This window comes from Emys orbicularis, chromosome 17 (assembly GCF_028017835.1).
Source record: "Emys orbicularis isolate rEmyOrb1 chromosome 17, rEmyOrb1.hap1, whole genome shotgun sequence".
NCBI lineage: Eukaryota > Metazoa > Chordata > Testudines > Emydidae > Emys > Emys orbicularis.
In genome coordinates, this window is record NC_088699.1 from 997,876 (window position 1) to 1,020,882 (window position 23,007).

Consider the following 23,007-nt stretch of genomic DNA (forward strand, 5'->3'; position numbering starts at 1 on the left):
TTTGGGACTGGGCGTGTGTTGGGGTCACCTCTGCAAGAAGTAACCAAGGAGTAAGGCTATTGTGTTATAGGCAGGCTGCTAGGGTCAGAGCGGTGAACCAGGGCTGCATAGCACACACTCACGATACTGCATGCTTGTATGCAGTCTGGAAGCATTCTGACAAGAGAACCACACCAGGAAAGTGTCAACTCCTCACTGGTCAGGACTGCAGCCCTGAGAGTGACACCTCTAGCCCCATCTCTTCTGTTCCTTTCCACCACCTTGGTCCTCTGCAAGTGTTTGTCAATCTCATGCTGATACCCTGGGATATGTTGCTCCATCACCGAGTCCTCCTCTCCCCTGACTCATGCTACATGACTGCCTGTTTTCTTTTTCTCCCTCTGGCATTACTCCCCTGCTCAAGAGCTCAAGGCCCAGTGATAGCTCTGAACTTCTCTTGTGATGGTGGGCGAGTTTTAGTCCCACTAGTAACTGTTCTAGTCTAGGAAGCAGTTCCTAGGTTCTTCTTTTTCACTGCAACAGCAAGCCCTAGCAGGGGCAGGTAGGATGATTCTGTTTCCCGTTGTTGTGAATCTATGAAAACTTGCATGATCTCTAACCTGTGTAGCAGTTTCCTAAATTGTATCCTATTTATACAGTTCCCCTTACTCTTTGATCCCGCTCACAGCTGGAAATAGGCCATTTCTCCATCCCACATACCTCTGTAAGTGGTAGATCTTGTGTGTGTACTGACCACGTTCTCCATCTCTCTCGTAGGGTTCATTCATCAGAACCTCCACTCCTTCACCTCCACCAGTTTCATTTTTACTGGCTTCTGCCACAGAATACAGCTGTCCCACTTGATACTGAAGGAGTTAAAGACACATTATTGCAATAGTCATAATTTAGATGGTGTCAACATAATTAAACTGCAAGAAGCTGGGGACAAAAATAAATGAGATTTGTGTCCCACTCCTAACATACAACCATGTCAGGTATCAACCAAAATATAAGCATTTGGAGAATGGGTACCACTTTTATATCCATTTCCATCTAAGCATAATTTCACTCATGACTTCCCTTAGGAACTTAACAGATAGCTCTCAAGTGTACAAGAAGGAGAATGCATACAACAGTGATATTATCCTCCAACCTCTGCCTCAAACTCTAAGAAACCCAATATGTGGAGAAATTTACAGAGGAAACCAGAAGTGGGACATGAATGGGTGTTTGACTGCCATTTAGAAAATGTCAGGAAGACAACAGCTCTGCAGTAGTCAAACCCACTCATTTCTATTCACTTTGTATAAAACCAGATAAGATGTGTCTGCTGTTCAGGTGACATGTATAACACACACTCCACTAGTTCCCAACAGGCTCTGACATGTATACAGCACTTTGTTGTGAAGGATCCCAAGGCATCCTAAAAAGGAATTTTCATTATGTGTTTACCAATTAAAGACAGCCATCTGTGGGTGGCTTCACTATTGCAGTCTCTATATCTCTGGCATTCCTGACACCCATCTCACTCCTCCCAATGTATCGAAACCTCTGCTGTAAAAACCTTCTCTCCTGCCAGCATCATAGCCATTTTCAGACCACCCCTAAAATCCCTTCACTGAATCTCTATTTGCCTCCTGAACCCAACCCAAGCTCCCTGCTCTCACCTTCCAGGTCCTCCACAACCTAGCTCCTCCCTTCCTCGGCTCAGTTTACTCCCACCCACATTTTCTCCTTCAGCCCACCTAAGCCCTTTCCCAAAACTCACTTCAAAGAAAGCCTCACTCATGTTTAAAAGTTGTAATTGAACAAGTTTTAGCTTCCCAAATGACCATATGATTCATATTGCCCTTGTTCTCTTCCCCACCACGCGTACCATCATCTTTTGGCTAGAGGGTTATAGTTCAAAATGGTTGAATTTGCCCCAATTACATGGGCCTAGTCCTTATTACACCGGCCCATTTCTTATTACACCTTCTATAGGCAGGCTCTTTCTGCACAACACCCTCCTCCTGGCCTTTGGCATTACACTATCATGTAGGACACAGAGCCTTAAAGATCCAGTAACATTCCTGCCCAGATCTTTGAGCCTCTTGCAGACACTCAAAGTTTGATAGCCTTAGCCCTCTTTTTCCATCAGTACTGGCAACTAAATTCAACACTACTTTACACTGTACAGCTTCTTTCATATAAAGCGTCTCCCAAATGCTTTAAAAAGAATAGCAAAAGGAAATTCAGAAGGATGGGGAAATAGAACAGAGGTTAAATACGATGGAGTCATAAGAGGGAGGATGTTCTGGGTGACAGAAGCCATAAAGGGATAGGCTCTCTCACCATCAGTGACATGACTATATACAGGAATGGAGAAGAGGGAATGATCAGACTTGTCAAGAGAGAGATGAGATCAGGTGAAGCAAATCCATGAAGGATTTTCCAAACTTGATCCTGAAGTGGATCTGGGAGCCAGTGGAGAGGTCTGAGGATTAGGAAATTAGAGTATTAGTCTGAAAGGGAATGTTTTAGACATGGATGGAAAGTGACAGTTCAGAGAGGTGAAAGTATCAGAAGCAAAGGAGTGGTTGACCAAGGTAGTAAATGTAGAGAGCCTATTTGAAAGAGAACAAAAGGTAGTCAGCAAAATGCTAGGTAGACCAAAAAACATTAGCATCATAGCTGATGTGCGCATTAAAAAAAGAAATCTAAATGCAGTGAAACAGAGGGATCCACCCTGCCCACTCTTCCCTCACCTAGACAGAGGGCACTGTGTAGCAAGTAAGGAAAAATTAAATTCTGAAGAAAAAGGAATAGGGATTAGTCATCGCTCTGTATGCCTAAACTAAGGCCTAGTCTACTTGCACCCTGAGTGAGCACTGTAGTTAGGTCAACTTAACCCGTGGTGTAGACACAGCTATGTCAACGGAAGGTATCTTCTATTGACTTAGCTACTGCCTCTCAGAGGTAAATTAACTACATGGAGGGGGGAAAATCCCTTCTGTCAATGCAAGAAGTGTCTACACCATGGCGCTGCAGCGCCAGAGCTGTGCTGCTGTGGGTATACATACCCTCAGACAAAATAAGCAGGGTGCTGATCAAAAAGCCTACAAAACCAAACTAGTAGTGAGAGTGTAGCACTCTCACTTCCAGGTCCAGCAACAGCTGTTTGAAAGGAAGTTTTTCCATACCTGCTAAGTTCTGTTACCACAGCATCTGACAAATGCAGCCCGTATGCATTGCAGGCTTTTTCCATCGAGTATTAACAGAACAAGAACAAATTTAGAAAGTAACAGCAAAGATCTGTTCCTAGTAAGAGAAAGCTGATGGTGTGCCAAGGGTACGTCTAGGTCTCCTTCCCTTGGGTAGCTGGGGACAAGTCAGAGAGCACACCAGAGTGGATCTGCTCAGGTTCAGGCTCACTTCCCAATCCTTTCAGCAGCACATTTAGCAGAATCATTGACTTTTTAGAAGGCCTCTGCATAGAAGTGTCCCAGAATAAAAACATTTATTTCTGTATTGATTTCTCTCCCCACTCAGTGAAATGGAAAGTTCAGTCAGAGCACTGCTGCATATGCACAAGATGTTGCACTAAGTTGTGCAAACACTTTACTTCTGAAGTAATTCTGGGCAGCTCCCTCACTGCCACCAACAAACTTAGTCTCATCGCATATCAAAATGCTCCATCTCCTGACTTTTCACACACTGCATTCCTTGTGGTTTCCTATGGCTGACCCATAAAAGCAGAACACAGTTCTCTCCGACAGAGAACTCAGTGGAGTTATGAAACAGGAGTTTATTTCAGAGAAGAAGAATATTGTATTTCCTTTGCAAAGAAAGTGTCATCAACTCAGTGACCCCAGCACTAGAAAGAGGAGCAGACAGAATGGCTTTGTCGGCTCTGCAGTGGGTCTCTGGGAGGTACAAACTAATCCCTTTTAGTAACAGTCTCTCACTCATTCCGCCTTAGGTATACAAGTCAAAGTTCAGGCCCTAAGAGGATCAGCCCACTGGTCTGGCATCTTCACCCTTTAGTCTACCCTGATATTCCTGATCCTTTAATCCCATTCATACAAGGGTAGGCCTTCCATATAAATTTGTCCGTTAAATAAGAGCAGATCCTATAGGATCTGCTGGGGAATGTTAATAGAAAGACAGGCGATGTCCTCCAAAAGTCTGAATCCTAGAACTGCTGGGAAGAGTAGACACGACACACAAACTTGCTTTTGTAACTCCTGAGAGTTCGCTCTTGACTTCCACAGCCAACCCACAGCAGGGTCTGTGTTGTAAGGCCTCTCACATAGAGATCAGAGTCCACTGTATTAGCAGAATTTCATGGACGAGGTCGGAATTCAACACAGCGGCCCCTCTGGAGAAAAAAGCTGTTCCCTAGAAGCAGCTTAGAACTCAATACGGAAATAAAAGAATCCTTTGTGTTTGGCAAGCTCCTTCCCATGTGAGAGGAACAAGGAGGCGGTAGAGAACTTGTACACACACTGCTCTAATCCATAACAACGCTTCGAAAGCAGCAGCTGGTCAGACACCCACACACAGCTGGCCAAGTCCGTGCACCCAATATTGCAAATCTCAGAAATGGAAAGAGCTCAAACAGCTAGACAGATGCTGGTTCGAGGTGCCCAAACCAAAGGGAAGGATTCATAGAAAGATGTGATAGGATAGCTTGTCCGCTCCCTGACAATGAAATATTGTTCCTACAATCCAGATTTTTTTCCAGTCTACATTCAGCAGGCTCATGGTCCAATAGATCCACAATCTGGAAGCTTTTCCTGATATTCAGCCTAAATTCTCGCACTTTATTCATACTTATAGTCCTTGAATCATCCTAAATTCTTCACCACAATTGGGACTTCTATCTCTTCAGTATTCATAGGTTGTCACATTCTCACCTGAGTGTTCACCTGGCCAAGTTATTTGGTATTCAGCTGTTATTCTTTCCTCAGAAGCTACAATTCCTCTGGCCTCCCTGATCATTTGTTGTTTTCTCTCAACTCCCTCCAGTTTGTCAAGATCTTCCTAATAATGAGGTGCCCAGAGGAACACAATATCCCAAGTGTATCACATCAGAACCATATAGACAGAAACTCTCTCTTTCCTAGTCCAGGCCACATCATCACATCAGCTTTTTTACTGCCATATCACATACACTGGCCCGGGCCCTCAAGAAGCAGTTAAACTGGGTGTCCAGCTGCCAGGTGTTCCAGGATAGATTTCCATCTATTAAACTGAAGTTGGAATTAAGTTCTCATCTCATTAGTCCATTTGTGCTTCAAATCTGCCATAACCACAAAACCCATAAACAGTATCATGTGTGTATAGTGAGAGCTTTGTGCATAAGAGTGAATCTACAATAGCAATAAAGGTGTAGTAGTTAATATACCCTACTTCCTGCAGCCTGAAAACTGAACCCTAAGAGCATCAAACAGCCCACCCAGCGTCCTCTCCCCCAGGATTGGGAGTGAGTAGTCCACCGACCTCGTCAGGCATGAAACACAGTATGCATTCCTTCACCTGGGATTTTGAGAGGCATGGTAATCATGTTCACTTTTCTGTGGCTTTGAACATCATCAAGTTCTTGTAAGCAACAAGCACAACATGGGTCCAGATCCCATGCCTTATCAGATGGGCTAGATTACAGGAAACAGTTCCTGCCAATTGTGTCAGAATGCCACCACTCATTGTAGGGGGATAGGATAGTGGAGGTCTATCCCAAACCAACATTTAACTGGGCAATCCAAAGACTCACCAACTTGATATCGTCTGAGACTTCCTAGCAGTTACACCCCTTCTGCTCCTCACATTACAAACTTCTAAACAGATTTATAACTGAACTCTTCGGAATTCTGGATTCCTTCACTCCAAATCAATAAGTTCACTCAAGAGTTGACTGCAGGGCATCCTCAGGCTCAAAGGACAACCTTCTCAGACACAAAGAGTGCCCAAAAGATACAAGTCCTTACATTGCCTGGGGCCTCTACTTTCTACACATACACAACCTACATTTCTAAACATTCATAGCACTGAATAAATCAGCAAGGGGAAGAATAAAACACCAGCAACAGATTCACTTTACCCTGATGAAGCTGAATCCCAGTATCAGAGAATTTAGAGAAGCAGGAGCCTGTTAGGTTCCATCAAGTCCAGTCTCCTGGGGGCAAGGGTCAGAGAGCATGTTCTAGTGCTTTGGCCCATCTACTTTGGGATGATCTGGCTCCTCCCAGACAATTCCAGGGCTGGAGTCACCTCACTGTCAGGAAGGGTTTCCTCACATTCATTCAGACTACATTTTCCTTTCACTGATTAAATTCCTTTGCTCCTAGTTATAGCCCCTTGGATGCTCCTAAATGACTCCCCTTCCATCTGGATATTTACATGTTTTGGATAACTACAGAATCGTATCTCCTGCCATCATTGCTGATTCAAGGTATATTGCATAATTAACTCTTTTCATCTTCCCTATAACTCATTCTCTCTGCCCCTGACCACTTCTGTTGCTTTTCTGAGTGCTCTTCAGTTTGGGAATAAGATGCCAAATGTTGAGGCAACATTCTAGGGGCAGTCACGTGCCAACTGCCTTTCACAGAGGCAGGATTTCAAAGACTTCAACAGCTTTACCTTGCACAGATGTCACCCAGGAAGAGAACAATAGAGGACGATTCTGCTCACCATTTATTAGTTCAGACAAACAGACTTTTTTCTTTCTTTTGTAAACTGCCTGAAATACTTTTGCCTGCTGTGACCAGCTCTCAACTGAAGGACCAGAAAACACTGTGCACGCAAAGCATCACCCCATTTGACCACATGGCCAAAATATGCATATCTGGGGGGGCGGGGGGGGAAGAGAAGAGAAATGTGTGCCCTCTTGGGCTGGTCTTTAGGGAGAAGAGACTAACACGATGCTGCTTTAGCCTGGAGCGGGGAAAAAAGCTACTGTAGGGCAACAATTCTGTTCTTTTACTACCAGCCATATTTAAAAGGAATGTGCTACATTCAGCCCCAGAGAGTTATGGTCAAGATCAGAGAGGAGCACAAGAGCACCAAAAGGGTTGGATTTATTATAGTAGTGACCAAATGGATGGGGCTGCTGCAGTGAGCCAGTTCTTCATTGGGTATTCAAGCAAAACTCAGAGCATGTGCCTCTCCAAACCTGTAGCTGTTTCATTCAGAGAAAGGAAACCTACAAAGAGCATGGTGCTCACAGCTCTCTCATCAAAAGGCATTAGAAAGTAAAGTAAACCCTGGACCTTGACATTTCAAATGAAAGGTTTCTAGTGAGGCAGCAACAGAGAAATATATCCCGAGAGGGGCCCAGGCCTGGTGAAGCATCTGCTACTGACACGCTTTGAGGCTGGAGTCATTTTCGCTCCAACTCCTTGGCCACTTTGTGAATGTGAAGGTAGGTCTCTGGAAAAGCATTTATTCCCTGGCAGAATTTCTCTATAGAGAAGTGGTGTTGAGAGCACAAGGAGGGAGGGAAGATAAAAGAGGGGTGCAGTGTCAGAAGATAGAAGTCCAGGGAGCAGAACTAGTTAGTTCTCCACAGCTGTCTAATGGCCAGTGAAGAAATAATCAGATCAGCATATCCATTATAAACACCTATTCTCAGAATTCCATCTCCTACACCCGTTAAAACTTAATATAAAAAAAAGCCAAAAAGTGGAATGTAATTTTTACAAGATCTGGAAAAGACCTGCTCAGCTGCAAGTTCTATGAAGTGTAGATACAGTGTTCACTCTGAGTTGGATTAAATGAGAGGGGGACTTCTTCAAATTTTCGCTGCTATTAGTCTATAACATGGATGCAGTGCTTTAGGAATTTTAGGGTTGTTTTTTTTTTTTTAATGTAACCTAGCTATTTTGTTTAGAAATATGGTTTACATCCAAAGGGAGTTCCCCATGCAGACCTGCAGTCTTCCAAGAAAAAGCAAAGTACATGTTTGGCCCAGGAAATACATTTGAAAATAATTAGATAAGAATTTTCAAAACCAAGAAGGCTCGCTTTCTTTATTCACCCTCAATTCATTTCACCCCCTTGAGTTCCATGATGCCTAGATACTACAAGTTCATAGCAATAATTATTTGTTTAAAATGCAAGTTATTCCTTCCCAATGAGGAATGTCTTCTCTAGGTCCATTAGACTATTATTGTTTTTGGGGTAGAGACAGTCTAACTGTGTGAGCACAATGTCAGGACTAAACGTTAACATACTATTCGTAGTTAGACATGTATCACTCACATACCTTGTGCATTTCACCATGCACCCAGCCCCCAATCTACATTGGGAGCATAACAAGTTTGACAATGGATGTCTCAGTGGGACACTTTAGCTAGTGCTGACAGTGATTTAACTGCTAGAACAGACAGGACAAAACTGCATTCAGCACTGTTCCAGTAATCATGTTCTTGGAGAAGGGATTTGTCTCAACTACAATTAAGCCATTTTCAACATTACTGTGGGGCTGTGAGGGCAGGCGAAGGGAATGAAAAACAGAAGGACCCACTCAGACAATCATTGTCAGCCAAGGGCCATTTTTCACAGTGTGAATAGAGCCATAATACTATGCTGCTGTATACCTGAGAGCCAGTTCACGGCTTCAGCATTTACCTGAGCGACAATAACTCATGAGCTGCCACTCAGTGCTTATCTACTAAGATGATGTTAAATGCCGATACCCTGTCTAGACTAGGATTGAAGATGTAGTAGCACACATTTATGCTAAAATCACACCTAAAATCCCAAACTAGACAAGGCCTGAGGCTTTGTCTACCTGGGCAAAAAGGTGTGTTTTTCAGTTAAGGGTACGTCTACATTTAAAACGCTACAGACGCACAGCTGCGCCACTGTGGCACTTCAATGTAGACTCTCACTACAGCAATGAGAGGGGATCTCTCATTGCTGTAGTTAATCCACCTCCCTAAAAATCTTCTTTTGAACTAGCACTGTCTACACTGGAGGTTAGGTGATATAGCTACATCTCTCAGGGGGGTGGATTTTTCCTAAATTAACTCAATTGATTTAGATTAACATGATTGAAAATCCTTTTAACACCTACACAAACACAGTTTAATACTTCATTTGAACTCAGCAAGTTGTAGTCTAGGGTCTGGTCTACACTACAAAGTTAGGTCAATGTAAGGTAGCTTATGTCGACCTAACTGTAAGCATCTACACTAAAATGTAGCTCCCACTGATGTAACTCACCCACTTAAGTGAGAGGCGTAGCGCTTAAATCGATGTAGTTAGGTCGATGTAGGATGCATTGCTTACGTTGACTGTTGCTGCCTTTCAGAAGCCGTCCCACAATGCCTCACACTGACAGTTAAATCAGTGCAAGCGCTCCTGGTGAGAATGCACGCTGCCGACACGCGGCCGACACAAAGAGCATAGTGTGGATGTGTAAAACCATTTCAATTACTGTGGCGGCTGTATGTTGACGTAACTTAGGTCAACTTAATTTTGTAATGTAGATTTGCCCTAGGTGGAAGACTTAGGGATTGTCTACACAGGAAAGTTATACTGGTATAAACTATGGTGTGAATTTAAACCGATATACACTATTATTTCAGACTAACTTAACCAAACTTTTTTTGGGTTAACTTAAACCCCTTCCAGAGGGACATAAGCTAAACCAGCAAGCAAGCAAGCTACTGTTATTCCAGAATAAAAATGTCAACCCAGGGAGTTATACCAGTATAACCCGCCTATTAGTTTAAATTCACCCATGAGCTTACGTAGCTTTAACTGGAAAAAGTTTCCCCATGTAGACATGCCCTTAATCTGAAATGTGTTACATTGTCTACAAAGTTGTTGAGTGTGTTTTCAATCAAATTAAACTAACTTGACTGAACATTTCTTGTACTGTGAGGTTTAAAAATCACAACAGTTGGTCATGGTTAACCATATGGTAGACAACAGGATTGACCATAACAAACTGACAATTTTAAACACAACAGTCCTCATCTGCACTGAATGTTTAACATTATTAGGTAAAACGTTTTAACACAATTAAATTTTGTACTGTAGACAAACCCAGATTAAAAGGAACCTCAGAGATTTATTAAAGTTTCCTCACCTTAAAAGAAAAATGATTATATTAAACAAAGAAGGAAGTTGTGCTTTGGAACAATCTGGCAAATCCAAGTTTATCATTAACTTCTCTAGGAGTTGTAATTCATGGATCTGAAAGCACTTTACAAGAGGAGGGACAATATCATTAGCCTCATTTTAGAGAAGATGGGAAAACCCAGGTACAGATAAGTTAAATGATTTGCCTAAAATCACAAACTGAGTCAGCAGAAGAGCTGGATACACAAATCTGACTCCCAGTCCTCAGTCTTAATCATTGGATCATACAGTTTCATGATAATCCTGAAGGTGGATGCATTTCTTTCTTGCATTTCCTGACTTTTGTCGGCTGGTCAATCATAAGCTTAAACATTGTTTTGTTTAAACAAAAGTCCTGAAAAGGAAGCGGCAGGAAAAGGACTTACCTCCTCCACAGACACAGGTAGAATGACACGACTGCAAGAGAACACAAAACAGGAAATGAACTGCAGCCCTTGTAACTTGCACCACTTAGAACACACAAATGTTTCACATTGCAGACATAGCAACACTTGTTCCTGGCTGCCTCCAGAACTTTGCTAGCTTGGGTTTATCTGTGTGATATACCAGTTTCCTTCTAACCTACCACAGTGTCTTTCCCAGTGCTTGCTGCCTTCCATCGGTTAGGTAACTCAAAAAATGGCCTAATACCAAATCCATAAATGTAAGTGAAATAGCCTAATAGCGATCTTTGTATAAACATAAGGGCTATCTTCTCAGAGTACTTTATAAATCACACATATCACTTCACCCACCACTGAATTCCAGAAGCTGTTTAACAGTGTACAGTAAACACTAGACAATAGTTTGCCAAGAAGTAAATAAAGGTCCTAGATATAGCAGACTATATTGGGGAGAGGTATTTAGAGAGACAGTGTAATTATCTAAATACATTCCAGCCCCTTATCATCGCAAGACATTTCACAGGCTTTATAATAAAGCAGCAAGGACCCTGGTTTTGTCTCATCCAGTAGACAGCTACTCCAGTACAGCACACCATGTGCTAGAGCATTGTTTCAATGCTGAAGGAAGAGTGACCATTACGATCACAAACACCACTTCCTGTTGTACCCTCTGGTTTCCTTGGAGGTCTCCTATGGAAAAACTGATCAGGCTCAACTCTAATTGGGTTGTAAGATCTGGTAAATGTGGTAATAAAAGCGTAATAAGTGAACAAGCCTCACTGAGAGAGCTGGCTTCCCAATTCCTCCCCCATAGTCCCTCTCTTCATGGGTCATGAGCAAGTATCACAATAACTAACAAATAAAATAATCAGAATAAGCTCTTATATAGCACTTTTCATCAGTAGATCTCAAAGAGCTTTACAAAAAAGGTCAGCCAGTGTCTTCATCCTCATTTTACAGATGGGGAAACTGAGGCAAGGTGAGATTAAAGAGACTTGCCCGAGGTCACCCAGCAGTCTGGTGGCACAGTTAAGACTAGAACCCAGGTTTTTGAGCCCCAGTCCAGTGCTCTATCCACTAGATTTCACAGCCTCCTTATTAGTTCTTTTGTTCCCTCTATACTAATAAATATTCAACTCAACATTTGCCAGCTCCCCAACGGTGTTCAGGTTGGTGGGAATAACACTTAAGGGATCTAGAGCAAAGAATAGAATAACCTGCAAAAAGCATAAAGAGACCAGTAATCAAGGGAAATCTGAAGGGGGTATGAGGTTTCCTGCTGTGGTCACAATTTCCACAGAACTGCTGACTACACCTGGAATTCCCTCCCTTGCCCACCCACTCTTTATTCTATTTCCTCCTTCCAGGATGCCCACCAATACCAGCTCGCTTCAGTAAAAGCACAGTCACCTATACATTAGGTGCTTAAAGAAAAAGGGCTGTGCTCCAAATTCAGACCATCCTCTGGGTCTCCCAATGCACTCTCTCGCTAGCCTGAGTGCTCTTTCTATTCAGACTGTAAGAGCTTTTGGGTAGTGACTAATATAAAGGTAACTCTGCATTCAGTAAAGGATAAAACAAAAATGACAGCTGACCTGAAGCACGGACCGGTTAAGGTCACAGAAGTATTTTCCAGAATATAATAGAGCACCAAATTAAGGAGTTAAATACAAACAGGGATATGGTCAAAAATAGAAACTACAGATATCTATATAGCAATGAAAGAAACTTCAAAACAAAGATAGATGAACTAGAATTGCCTGGTAATGGAATAGGAGCTTGACATAATAAGCATTACTGAAATACGATGAGATGACCACACACAAAAAAAAACCCACCACCCTTAATTATGACCTGGGACAATAATACCTGAGTATAAACTATACAGGAAGCCAGAATAGGTCAAAGGTGGAGGAATAGCTTTATACCTAAAATATTCCAAAGAATCCAGTAATCTGAGTGGAGAAGACCTGTACAGTAAAAAACGTAATGTATAAAAATCAAAAGTCATAAATATACTAGCAAGGTAATACCACCAGCCTCCGGATCAGGAAAAGCATATTGAGTGCACAATGTTGAAGGACACCAAAGAGGCGACTAAATCCAATAAAGTAAGAATAGTGTATGATTCCAGCTACCCATATAAAGAAGCAATTTCTTATTACTTTAAAAGTTTGCTTCTTGGAACATAACAGACTATCCTTGACTAAGTCTTAAGTTGCATGCAAGAGTTAATTCAAGTTGTAACCACAGTTTAGCCACTAAGTAATTATATACTGTGGTCACTATTAAGTATGCATCCGAAGAAGTGGGCTGTAGCCCACGAAAGCTTATGCTCTAATAAATTTGTTAGTCTCTAAGGTGCCACAAGTACTCCTGTTCTTTTTGCGGATACAGACTAACACGGCTGCTACTCTGAAAACTATTAAGTGTAATATCCTTGGGGGAGGCATTGTACCAAAAATTAGCATAGTGACAAAACTCAAAAGGGGTTTCTAAAAAGTGATGATACTAGTCAAAAAGATCCAAAAGGTCAAAACAAACTAAGCTAAAATCCTTAGATTGATCAACCATAACAGTCAAAGAGCATACATTCCCCCCCTTCTAAAAAAGGAATCATGAACGAAGAAACCCACCATGCCATGATTGAATAGCAAGGTTCAAGAGGTTTTTCAAGCCAAATCTGTATTCTTTACTAAACAGAAATCCAACCTCAGTGAAACCAACCACACTATGGCAGGTAAAAGTAGAAAGGAAATTTGAAGTGGTACGAGGAAATTTTAAGAGCTAATAGCCAAAGACATAAGAAAGACCAACAAGAAATTATTTTATAGCTATAGCAGAAAGCTTGTGAGAGTCTATGGATCTGCTGTTTTGTCAGGGAGAAAAGGGAACAATTAAGAAGAAGAAGACATTGTAGAGAAGAAAAGTGATTTCCTGGCATTACTCCTCACCACAAAGGATGCTGAGGAGCTATCTGTTCCAACCTACTCTTTTCAGGTAATAATAGAGAAGTGCTGTCAAAGACTGAGGTATCAAAAACAAAAAAAACAAACAAACAAACAAAAAAAACGAACTACTGAAACAAAATGATCAATTAAAGCACAAGGCACTAGACCCAGATGGTACATACCCAAGAGGTCAGGAAAATGTTAAGAATTAAATGACTGAATATTTTTATTAGCAGTGCAATCTCTTTAAAATCAGTTCTTACATCAGAGGAGTGGAGGGAAGCAAACGTTGTACTTATCTTTAAAATACCTACTGGAGTAATGGTGGGATGATCACACAGATGAGCTTTACTTCAGTACAAGGTAAATTGACTGAAATAATTAAGCAGAATTATGAAACATATAGATGCACATAAATAGGGATAAGCCAGTGCAGCTTCTGTAAGAGGAAAACTTGTCTTTCAAACCAACTAAAATTCTGTGAGCATGTCAACAAAAGTGTGTCTAAAGAAAAACGGATTATCCGGCCTTCCAAAAAAATCTTGGATAAAGCCCCTCATGACATCTATTAAGGAAATTAGTATGAGGCGTGAGGTAAAGTACTATGATAAATTAGAAACGGGCTAAGTGATAAAAAACAAAGTAGAGTAAGTGGTCAGTTTTAAACATTGCAAAGAGCTGACACCAGAGTATCCCGACATTCCTTAACAAGACAAGTGTTACACATATATTTATTATCCAGATATGGGGGGAAGTGGTGAGGAGGCAAAAATTTGCAGTGGCATGAATTAAGCTTAGTCAAGACTAAACGACTGCAAAGACCATGAAAGGAACTTAAAGATAACTGAATAGGCAGGACAGTGACAGATTGAATATAGTGTTGAAAATGCAAAGTAATGTATATTGAAAGGAATAATTTGAACAATTCAGTCACATTACTAGCTTCTAAGTTAGTTGTAATTACTCAGGGAAGAGATGTGAGCATTACATTGGATCATCAACATGTAGCAGCAGTCAAAAGAGTACTCAAAATTTTAGGATGTATAAGGAATGGGATGGAAAAATGCTACGTTTGGTCCCAGTCACCCGATCTCAAAAAGGATGTCACAAAAAACAGGTGGTACCAATGGGTAACAAAAGCTAGAGGGGCCAGGGAAAGTTCCACATGATGAGAGATTGAAAAGATCGCTTGTTTGGTTTATAGAGCAAACAAATAAGATCAGGTATGATTGGGGTATACAAAACAAATTAATGGACTGAAGAAGGTAACTGGGTGCTCCATTTCCCCCCTCTAATGATACAAAAAGAAGGGCCATTCAATTAAACTGAAAGGCAGGATTTAAAAAAAGACAGCAAAGTATAAGTAGTCTGCTGAATTCATTACCACAAGAAAGAAGCCAAGACCTTAGCTGGATTCTAAAACAGATTAGTTATTTACATGGATAATGGCCCAGATCCTCAAAGATATTTAAGCACCTAACTCCCATTGACTTCTGAGGATCTGGGCTAATGAGAATATCTACATTTACAAGATTGAAAAGAGAAGGCTTGTAAACCCTCATACTTCAGGTATAAGCCAACCTTTGATAGTAGGTAAAAAAGAAACTGTCCCTATAAGCAGTTTATTATTTGAGTCCAGTACATGGATTCTTTTTCTTACACTTCTGCTGAAGCATCTGGTTGCAACCACTGTCAGAGACGGGATAGAGGACAAGATGGTACACTGGCCTGACCGTAAGGCTTCCTTTGTGTCTTGGACAGAACAGAGTTCACTGATAGCATTTTAATAGAGCTACCCAAATAGCAATGACAGTCATCTGTACTGTGGGAAATCACAACTCAGTTCAGGAACACTCAATCATCTCTAATTAAGAAAAGCTAAAGATGGTGCAGAGAGGTTACCATTGAGGGAAAACTTGCACCATCAGGAGAAACATACTAGAAACAATTAGCTTGACATATTCAAGACCAAGGGGAAAAAAAACAATTCAAAGTTTTCAGAGTTAATCCAAAAAGTATTGGAACAGGAGAAGCTCTCCTGATGACAGAGAAATGGTCAAATCAGAGTCACTGTAGGGAGAGGAGTCCTTGTGACACCTTGCAAACTAAGGTGCCACAAGGACTCCTCGTTGTTTTTGCTGATACAGACTAACACGGCTACCACTCCGAAACCTGTAGGGAGAGGGGCTCTCTCAACAGGCCAATGTTGGATCGCTCATTCTGCTGCTTATATTACAGCTGCAGGACCTGTCTATTGTCTTCAACAGAATTTAACCTACTCTCAGCTCTACAGCATATATCTCAAAGGGACCTAGAGTGTTATAGACTCAAATATCCATACAGCAAGAAAACAAAATCTGTACTGATTTAGTGACCTTCACCTTACCCCGCTCCCCGAGAGCTGCAGCACTCGTGCAGTTATAGTGAACTGTCCCCAGATTCACACTCTCTCACACACACACGCGGACACGTCTGAAGGGTCGGCGTCACGTAGGTGTATTACATCACTGGGGCTCCCTGAAGCTTCCCTGCCAGTGTCATGAGCGCAGCAAAGCGCGGAGCAGCGTCCACAGGCATTTCCCCCTCAGAGCCCCTTTTCGCCTCCATCCACAGGGCCCTGCTCTGAGGCCACCGCCGCCCCAGCGGGCGAGGAAAGGCCAAGGCAACGGGAAAGAAGCGGAGTCTCCCGCCTGGGATGCCGGAGCGACGCGCGAGTCAGCGAGCGCCGGCAGAGAGGCCTGGCACTGGCCCCTGGCCGCGGCAGGGACCCCGACGCGCTGCCGGGCCAGCCAGGAGGAACGCACCAACCCGGGGTCGCTGAGCACAGCGCCCCTCACCCTGCCCCAGGCTAGCCGCGCTGGCCGACCCCTGCCCCGGCCTCACCACTAACCGGCACCTGGACTCGCGGACATGGGGGTAGGGACCTGACGCGGCCCCGCAGCCACCCAGGCTTCACCGGGCACGGGGGGCTGACGCCGGCTCCGCGGGCAGAAAGCTCCCCTTCCTCCCGGCCTCCCTACAGCCCGCGCTAGGGACGCGTGTTCAGCGCAGCGCCCGCCCGGCTCCGCGGCCCGCACTCACTACTCCTTGATTAGCACCATGGCGGCCCCGCCGCCGCAGCGTCTCCCGCCCGCTCCGGCTCGCGCTGAAGGTGACAGGCGCCTCCCGGCAGCTCCACTGCGAACCGCACCGCGCGGGGGGAGCGGAGCGTTTCTGCGGCAACCACTGCGTCACGGCGGCACGCAAACGTGCTGCCCTCATCATCGCGTGGAGGCGCGAGCCTCCGCAGTGCCCCGCCCACTCACAGCCAACCTTAAAGGGCCAGTCGTGGGTAGTGTCCAACGCGCATGTGCGCAGGGCGGCGCCTGGGTAGGCGGGAAGGCAGGCAGGCAGGCAGGCTCACAGTCGAGGGTCGCCGAGCAACTGTCTCGCGCCTGGGCTCAGAGCGCGGGAGTCGAAGCTCGAGCGCTAGCCGCACCCCAGGGTGTCGCTTTGCCCTGATAGGCCCTTGGCCAAGGCACGTGCTCATGGCCTGCCGCAGGGCTTGGCCTGGCCAGGCGTCGCTCAGCCCAGAAGGACGCGCGGAGGCTACTGACAGAGATGGAAGCCGGAGTCTGAGGTCAGGATCAACTCTAGGTGAACCAGGGACAGGTTGTTCCCCTCAGGGCCAGGGCTGGCCCCGCCCAACTTCCCTGGGGCGAGGTGGTTGTGCTGGGACATGTGCCAGGGCACTCCCTAGTAGCCTGGGTAGCCCAGTTTTCTGCTCCTCCGAGGGGGCAGCCCTATTGACAAGTATGGCCCTTCCCTCTCCTGCCTGTCCCTCCCAGCTCAGCTGGCGCACAGCCTGGTTCCTGCCTCCCTGGTCATTAAGTATTGTAAAATCAGCAATGAGGATAACTTTGGAAAGAGTAACTTGCTTCTGTATGTAATCTTTTAGTATCATGTTAGCTGCAGTATCAGTAACCCCAAGCATTCAACCAAAAAAAGGCCCAAGAAATCTTCACACTTGGGGGGAGGGTAAGCCAAACTCTGGGTATTATTTGCCTTCTGGGTTTTGAGCTTTTAAGTTACACTTGGGGCAGGGCCAGTGCAACCCATTAGGCGACCTAGGCAGTCGCCTAGGGCACTACAATTTGGTGGGTGGCGACCGCGTCGGTATTTCGGCGGCGGGACCTTCTGCCGCCTCTGTGGGGGGTGGCATTTTGGGGCGGGACTTTCTGCCGCCCTGGCGACGCTCCTGACTTGGGGTCATGTTTTTCCAGCATGTCTCCACAACCAAGAGGGCTAGAAACTTTTTTTATTTAAATGAATGCTGAGATACTCACATTCCCAATAGCTGGTGAGTTAAGAAAACCTGCACATATCCTAAGAGTTGTCAACACTGTAATAGTCACTGTGAAAACTTCATGTTAAGCAACCACGTACCAACTGCCAGATCCACAAAGGGAGTTAGGTGCCTAACTGCCACTTTAGGCACCCGAGGCCAAAAGTTTGCTACTACAAACCATCCACTCGTCTTGCCCAACCCTATAGGTGCCTGAATTCCCCAGGTGCCTAAGTTTTCACCAGAAAAGTCCCCTCAGTGCCTAGGGTCCAACGTGGTAGGTGAGGTCAGAGCATGGCTAACTTGCACAAAACACAGAGGAGGTGGTGATAGTGCTCCCTTTATACCCAGTAGTCTAGTGCAGCGTTTTTCAAAGTAAGGCATTGGGTCGCTCTGGTCAGCATTGCCAACCAGGACGTTAAAAAGTCCCATCAGCGCTGCTGCCCAGCTAAGACAGGCTAGTGCCTACCTGTTTCCACACTGTGCTGCTCCCCGGAAGCAGCCAGCATCGGGTCCGGCTTCTAGGCAGGGGGGCCATGGGGCTCTGTGTGCTGCTCCCACCCCGAGCACTGGCTCCGCACTCCCATTGGCCGGTTTCTGGCCAATGGGAACTGGAGGGGGCAGTGCCTGCGGGCAAGAGTCGTGCGCCTCTGCCTAGGAGCTGGACCTGCTGGCCACTTCTGGGGTGCAGTGCGGTCCACGGTGCTAGGATAGGCAGGAAACCTGCCTCTGAACCCCAGCTGTGCCGCTGACCAGATTCGCCGGAGGTAAGTCCACGCCCCAATCCCCTGCCCCACCCCAGAGCCTGCACCCCTAGCCCAGAGCCCTGACCCCCTCCTGCACCCCTACCCCAGCCCTGAGCCCCCCAAAACCCCTTCCTGCACACCAAACCCCTCATCTCTGGCCCCACCCTAGAGCCTGCACCCCGCAGCCCAGAGCCCCGCCCCCTCCTGCACCCCAACCCCCTGCCCCAGCCCAGAGCCCCCTCCTACACCCTGAACCCCTCATTCCTGGCCCCAGCCTGTAGCCCTGGCTCCCTGCACCCCAACCCTCTGCCCCAGCCCTGAGCCCCTCCCACACCTCAAACCCCTCATCCCCAGCTCTGTTGGGTCACGGGCAACAACAATTTTCTTCAACTGGGTCCCCAGAAAAAAAGTTTGAAAACCACTGGCCTAGTGGTTAGTATTCATGTGAGAGACACAGGTTCAGATCTTTACTTTGCCTGATTTGGCACAGAGACTGGAATCTGGGTCTCCCATCTGAATGTACTAACCACTTGGCTGTAGAGTCATTCTTACTCACTCTGGCCCCATGACTATCTAAATGTTTATACAAAATGAAACCACTTCAACAGGAACGAGTCTCACTATAGAATGCCCTATGTGCCTGTAGTTAAGGCACTCATAGATTCATAGATTCTAGGACTGGAAGGGACCTTGAGAGGTCATCGAGTCCAGTCCCCTGCCCGCATGGCAGGACCAAATACTGTCTAGACCATCCCTGATAGACATTTATCTAACCTACTCTTAAATATCTCCAGAGATGGAGATTCCACAACCTCCCTAGGCAATTTATTCCAGTGTTTAACCACCCTGACAGTTAGGAACTTTTCCCTAATGTCCAACCTAGACCTCCCTTGCTGCAGTTTAAGCCCATTGCTTCTTGTTCTATCCTCAGAGGCTAAGGTGAACAAGTTTTCTCCCTCCTCCTTATGACACCCTTTTAGATACCTGAAAACTGCTATCATGTCCCCTCTCAGTCTTCTCTTTTCCAAACTAAACAAACCCAATTCTTTCAGCCTTCCTTCATAGGTCATGTTCTCAAGACCTTTAATCATTCTTGTTGCTCTTCTCTGGACCCTTTCCAATTTCTCCACATCTTTCTTGAAATGCGGTGCCCAGAACTGGACACAATACTCCAGCTGAGGCCTAACCAGAGCAGAGTAGAGCGGAAGAATGACTTCTCGTGTCTTGCTCACAACACACCTGTTAATACATCCCAGAATCATGTTTGCTTTTTTTGCAACAGCATCACACTGTTGACTTATATTTAGCTTGTGTAAATATGCTATATTTTACACTATATATATATATATTACACTATAACCCCTAGATCCCTTTCTGCCGTACTCCTTCCTAGACAGTCTCTTCCCATTCTGTATGGGAACTCATGGGAGTTGGGAAACCTGGGTTCATGTCCTGTTCCAAATCATAAAGGGTAAGGATTTGAACTTGGGTCTTCCACCTTTAGGAGTGCTTTATTGAATGCAAGGGGGTGAGCACCACTTCCTTGTCTCTCTTGCACACTTTAATTTTTGTTTGTTTTTTGTTTGCAAGAAGGGGGTAACTTGGCTTAGGCATGGAACTCCACAAGAGGATTCACCGCTATGAATCCTGAGCGGAGATGGATACCTCTCTCTGTCCCAGAGTTAGGCACTTAATCAATAGGAAATGCTTCAAAAGGATTTATCTTAAACAGCTGCCTGCTCAGCTTGCTGGCTTCTGTGAATCCCAGTCTTAGGTGTCTAACTTTCCCTCTGCATTACATGGGGAGCCTGGGTGCCTAACTCAGGGCTGTGAGTTCCATTGGGCAGCAGGGCACCTAAATCTAAGTATTGCAACGCTAAGCCTAAATCTGCTTTGTGGATCTAGCCCCACTCATGCACAGTTCTTTGAGCTCAGCCTTCTCTCACTGCATGTCCATAAGAATCCTTTTATCAGGAATACTTTCTGTGTTTGTGAAAATCTTCAATTTAATGGAAGTAATGCAGTAGAGTGTCTTTGCAACACTGTTTAGAGTACAAAGTATCCTGAGCATTATTCATAATGCAGGAGCTAACTTCGGCAACTTGGCATAAAAATCCGGAATATAAATCATAGTAATGTATATACAAATAGAACTTTGTAGTTTGTCAGTACCCATTTTCTTCCTCACAATAAGATAAATCTTTGTGGGAAGACTAGAACTGCCATATTGGATCAGACCAATAGTTCATCTATTACAGTATCCTGTCTTCAGCAGCAGCCAGTACTAGCTGTTTCAGAGGAAGGGGCAAAAAAACCCTCTCAGAATAATCTCCCCCCATACACCTTGTCTCCTAATATCTGAAACATGAGGTTAAATATAGTTTCCAAAATTTATTAGCATTAAGTATTATAATTCTGGATAGTGTTTGTTATCCATATAACTTCTGAGAGGAAGAATTCAATCAGAAAAATATGAAAGATAATTGGGAATCATTTAAGAACACCTTACTAGATGCCCAAGAAGGCCATACTGTTTAAAAAAACTGAATTGAATTGGAGATTTGAAAGCGGATTACATATAACAAATGGAAAAAAAGGCGAAGCTGATAGAAATGAATATAAATCAGATGTTAGGAATGGTAGAAAATTGATAAAGGAAGCAAAAGGATGCAAGAAAAAAAATCTGACCAGCAGTTAAGGACAATAAGGAGGGTTGTTTTAAATATATTGGAAACAAAATGAATCCTGGCAATGTTATTGGTCCATTACTAGCTGGGAATGTAGAATTATCAATAATAATGCAGAAAAGGCAGAAGTTTTCAATAAATATTTGTTCTGTATTTGAAGAAAAAACATGATATAGTCTCATCATATGGTGATAACACACTTTCCATTTCTCTAGTACCTCTGAAGGATATTAAACAGCAACTACTAAAGTCAGACATTTTTAAAATAGCCAGTACATGTAAGTTGCATTCAGGAGTTTTAAAAGAGCTGCCTGGCCCAGTCTACAAAAAGAACTATATTTTGTAACCAGTTTAGGAGACTTATCTTTCTCAGCACAACAAATACTGTTTGAGATGTCTCCGTGCTGTCAAGCTGCCTACAGTGAATCAAGAGCGCAATTCCTAATCTCAGGGCAGATTGTTAAGAATCAGGACACAAATCCAAATTTTATGTGAGTGCTGTATTTAGATTTCACTCCTCAATTATCAGGTGTAAACTCAGGCACTATAAGAGCCTTAACATGAAGTTACAGACAGTCCCCTGGAGTACTCCAATCTGTCTCGCCTCCCAGGTGGTAGATGGTCCCTACACCAAGAATCACGATAATATTCTGGTTACTCCCAGTCCAAAGGACTAGTCACTTACCCCAGGTCAATTGCACCTTAGCTCTCATACCAAAGATAATACTTGTAACCAATCCTATAATAAACTATATACAGATTTATTGCTGGGAAAAGGAAATGAGAATTAAACCAGGTAAACATATATACCCAAATGAGTTACAATCTTAATTTTCAGGTAACTAGAAGCTTCTATAATAAGCAAACTCTATATGTCCTTTAGGGCTAACCCAAGCTAAGCAGCTGGGGATCCCTTGTTTATACCTAGAAACCTTGCCCCTCAGAGTGCAAGAAGCATATAGATACAATTCCTTCTCAATGGGGTTTTTATTCTCCTGCTCCCATGTGCTCTGAGGCCTTGGCTACACTTGCAGCTGTACAGCGCTGTGAGGTAAACCTGTCTTCGTACAGCTGAGTAGGGAAAGCGCTGCAGTCTGTCCACACTGACAGCTGACAGCGCAGTGGCATGGCCACACTTACAACATTTGCAGCTGTGTTGGGAGCGGTGCATTATGGGAAGCTATCCCAGCATTCATGTGGCTGCAACGTGCTTTTCAAAACGGGGGGGGGGGGGGAGAGAGTGCTTTTTGGAGCATGTCAGCACTCTATTTTGCAAGTTCCGAACTCCCGCCCCCCTGCTCATTCATTCATTCACTCACTCACTCACTCACTCAAAGCAAACAGCAAACTGTTTGCTTTTTCTCTGTGGTACGAGCTTTGAAACCAGCACTTCCGCATTCCTGAGCCGGTCACAACAATGGAGAGGATTGGCCACTTGACAAGGTGATCAGTGCAGCGCTGCAGGTTGATTCCTGGTACAAACTCACAGGGGAGAGTCGTAGCCACTCCGCTGTATCTCTTATGCTTCTCGGGGAGGTGGAGTACCTGCAGCGCTGTACCCAGAGAGATACAGCGCTGTAAGTGCCCTGCCAGTGTGGACGGGGAGTGAGTTACAGCGCTGGGGGAGGCTTTACAGCGCTGTAACTCGCAAGTGTAGCCAAGGCCTTAGGTACAAACTCATCTGCTGGGAAGAATCCACTTGCATGACTCATCTTTGTGGAGGGGAAGAGCACAGCAACAAAGTCTTTTGTCTTCCTTATTGTTCCACAATAGTCCATCTGATGCTGATGGACCTTTCCCATT

At 44.4% G+C, this 23,007-nt stretch overlaps 1 protein-coding gene across 1 annotated transcript in view; it reads right to left on the bottom strand.

Moving 5' to 3' along the window:
* The window catches only part of PITPNA (phosphatidylinositol transfer protein alpha), a 43,811-nt gene extending 27,242 nt beyond the window's left edge, over nucleotides 1-16,569 (bottom strand). The window contains exons 1-3 of the mRNA XM_065418166.1: nucleotides 16,529-16,569; nucleotides 10,479-10,509; nucleotides 700-845 (exon numbers count right to left, since the gene is read on the bottom strand). Coding sequence (XP_065274238.1) covers nucleotides 700-845; nucleotides 10,479-10,509; nucleotides 16,529-16,548 — 197 coding nt within the window. The 5' untranslated portion in view covers nucleotides 16,549-16,569. The remainder of the gene's footprint in view (nucleotides 1-699; nucleotides 846-10,478; nucleotides 10,510-16,528) is intronic.
* Nucleotides 16,570-23,007: the final 6,438 nt, after the last annotated feature.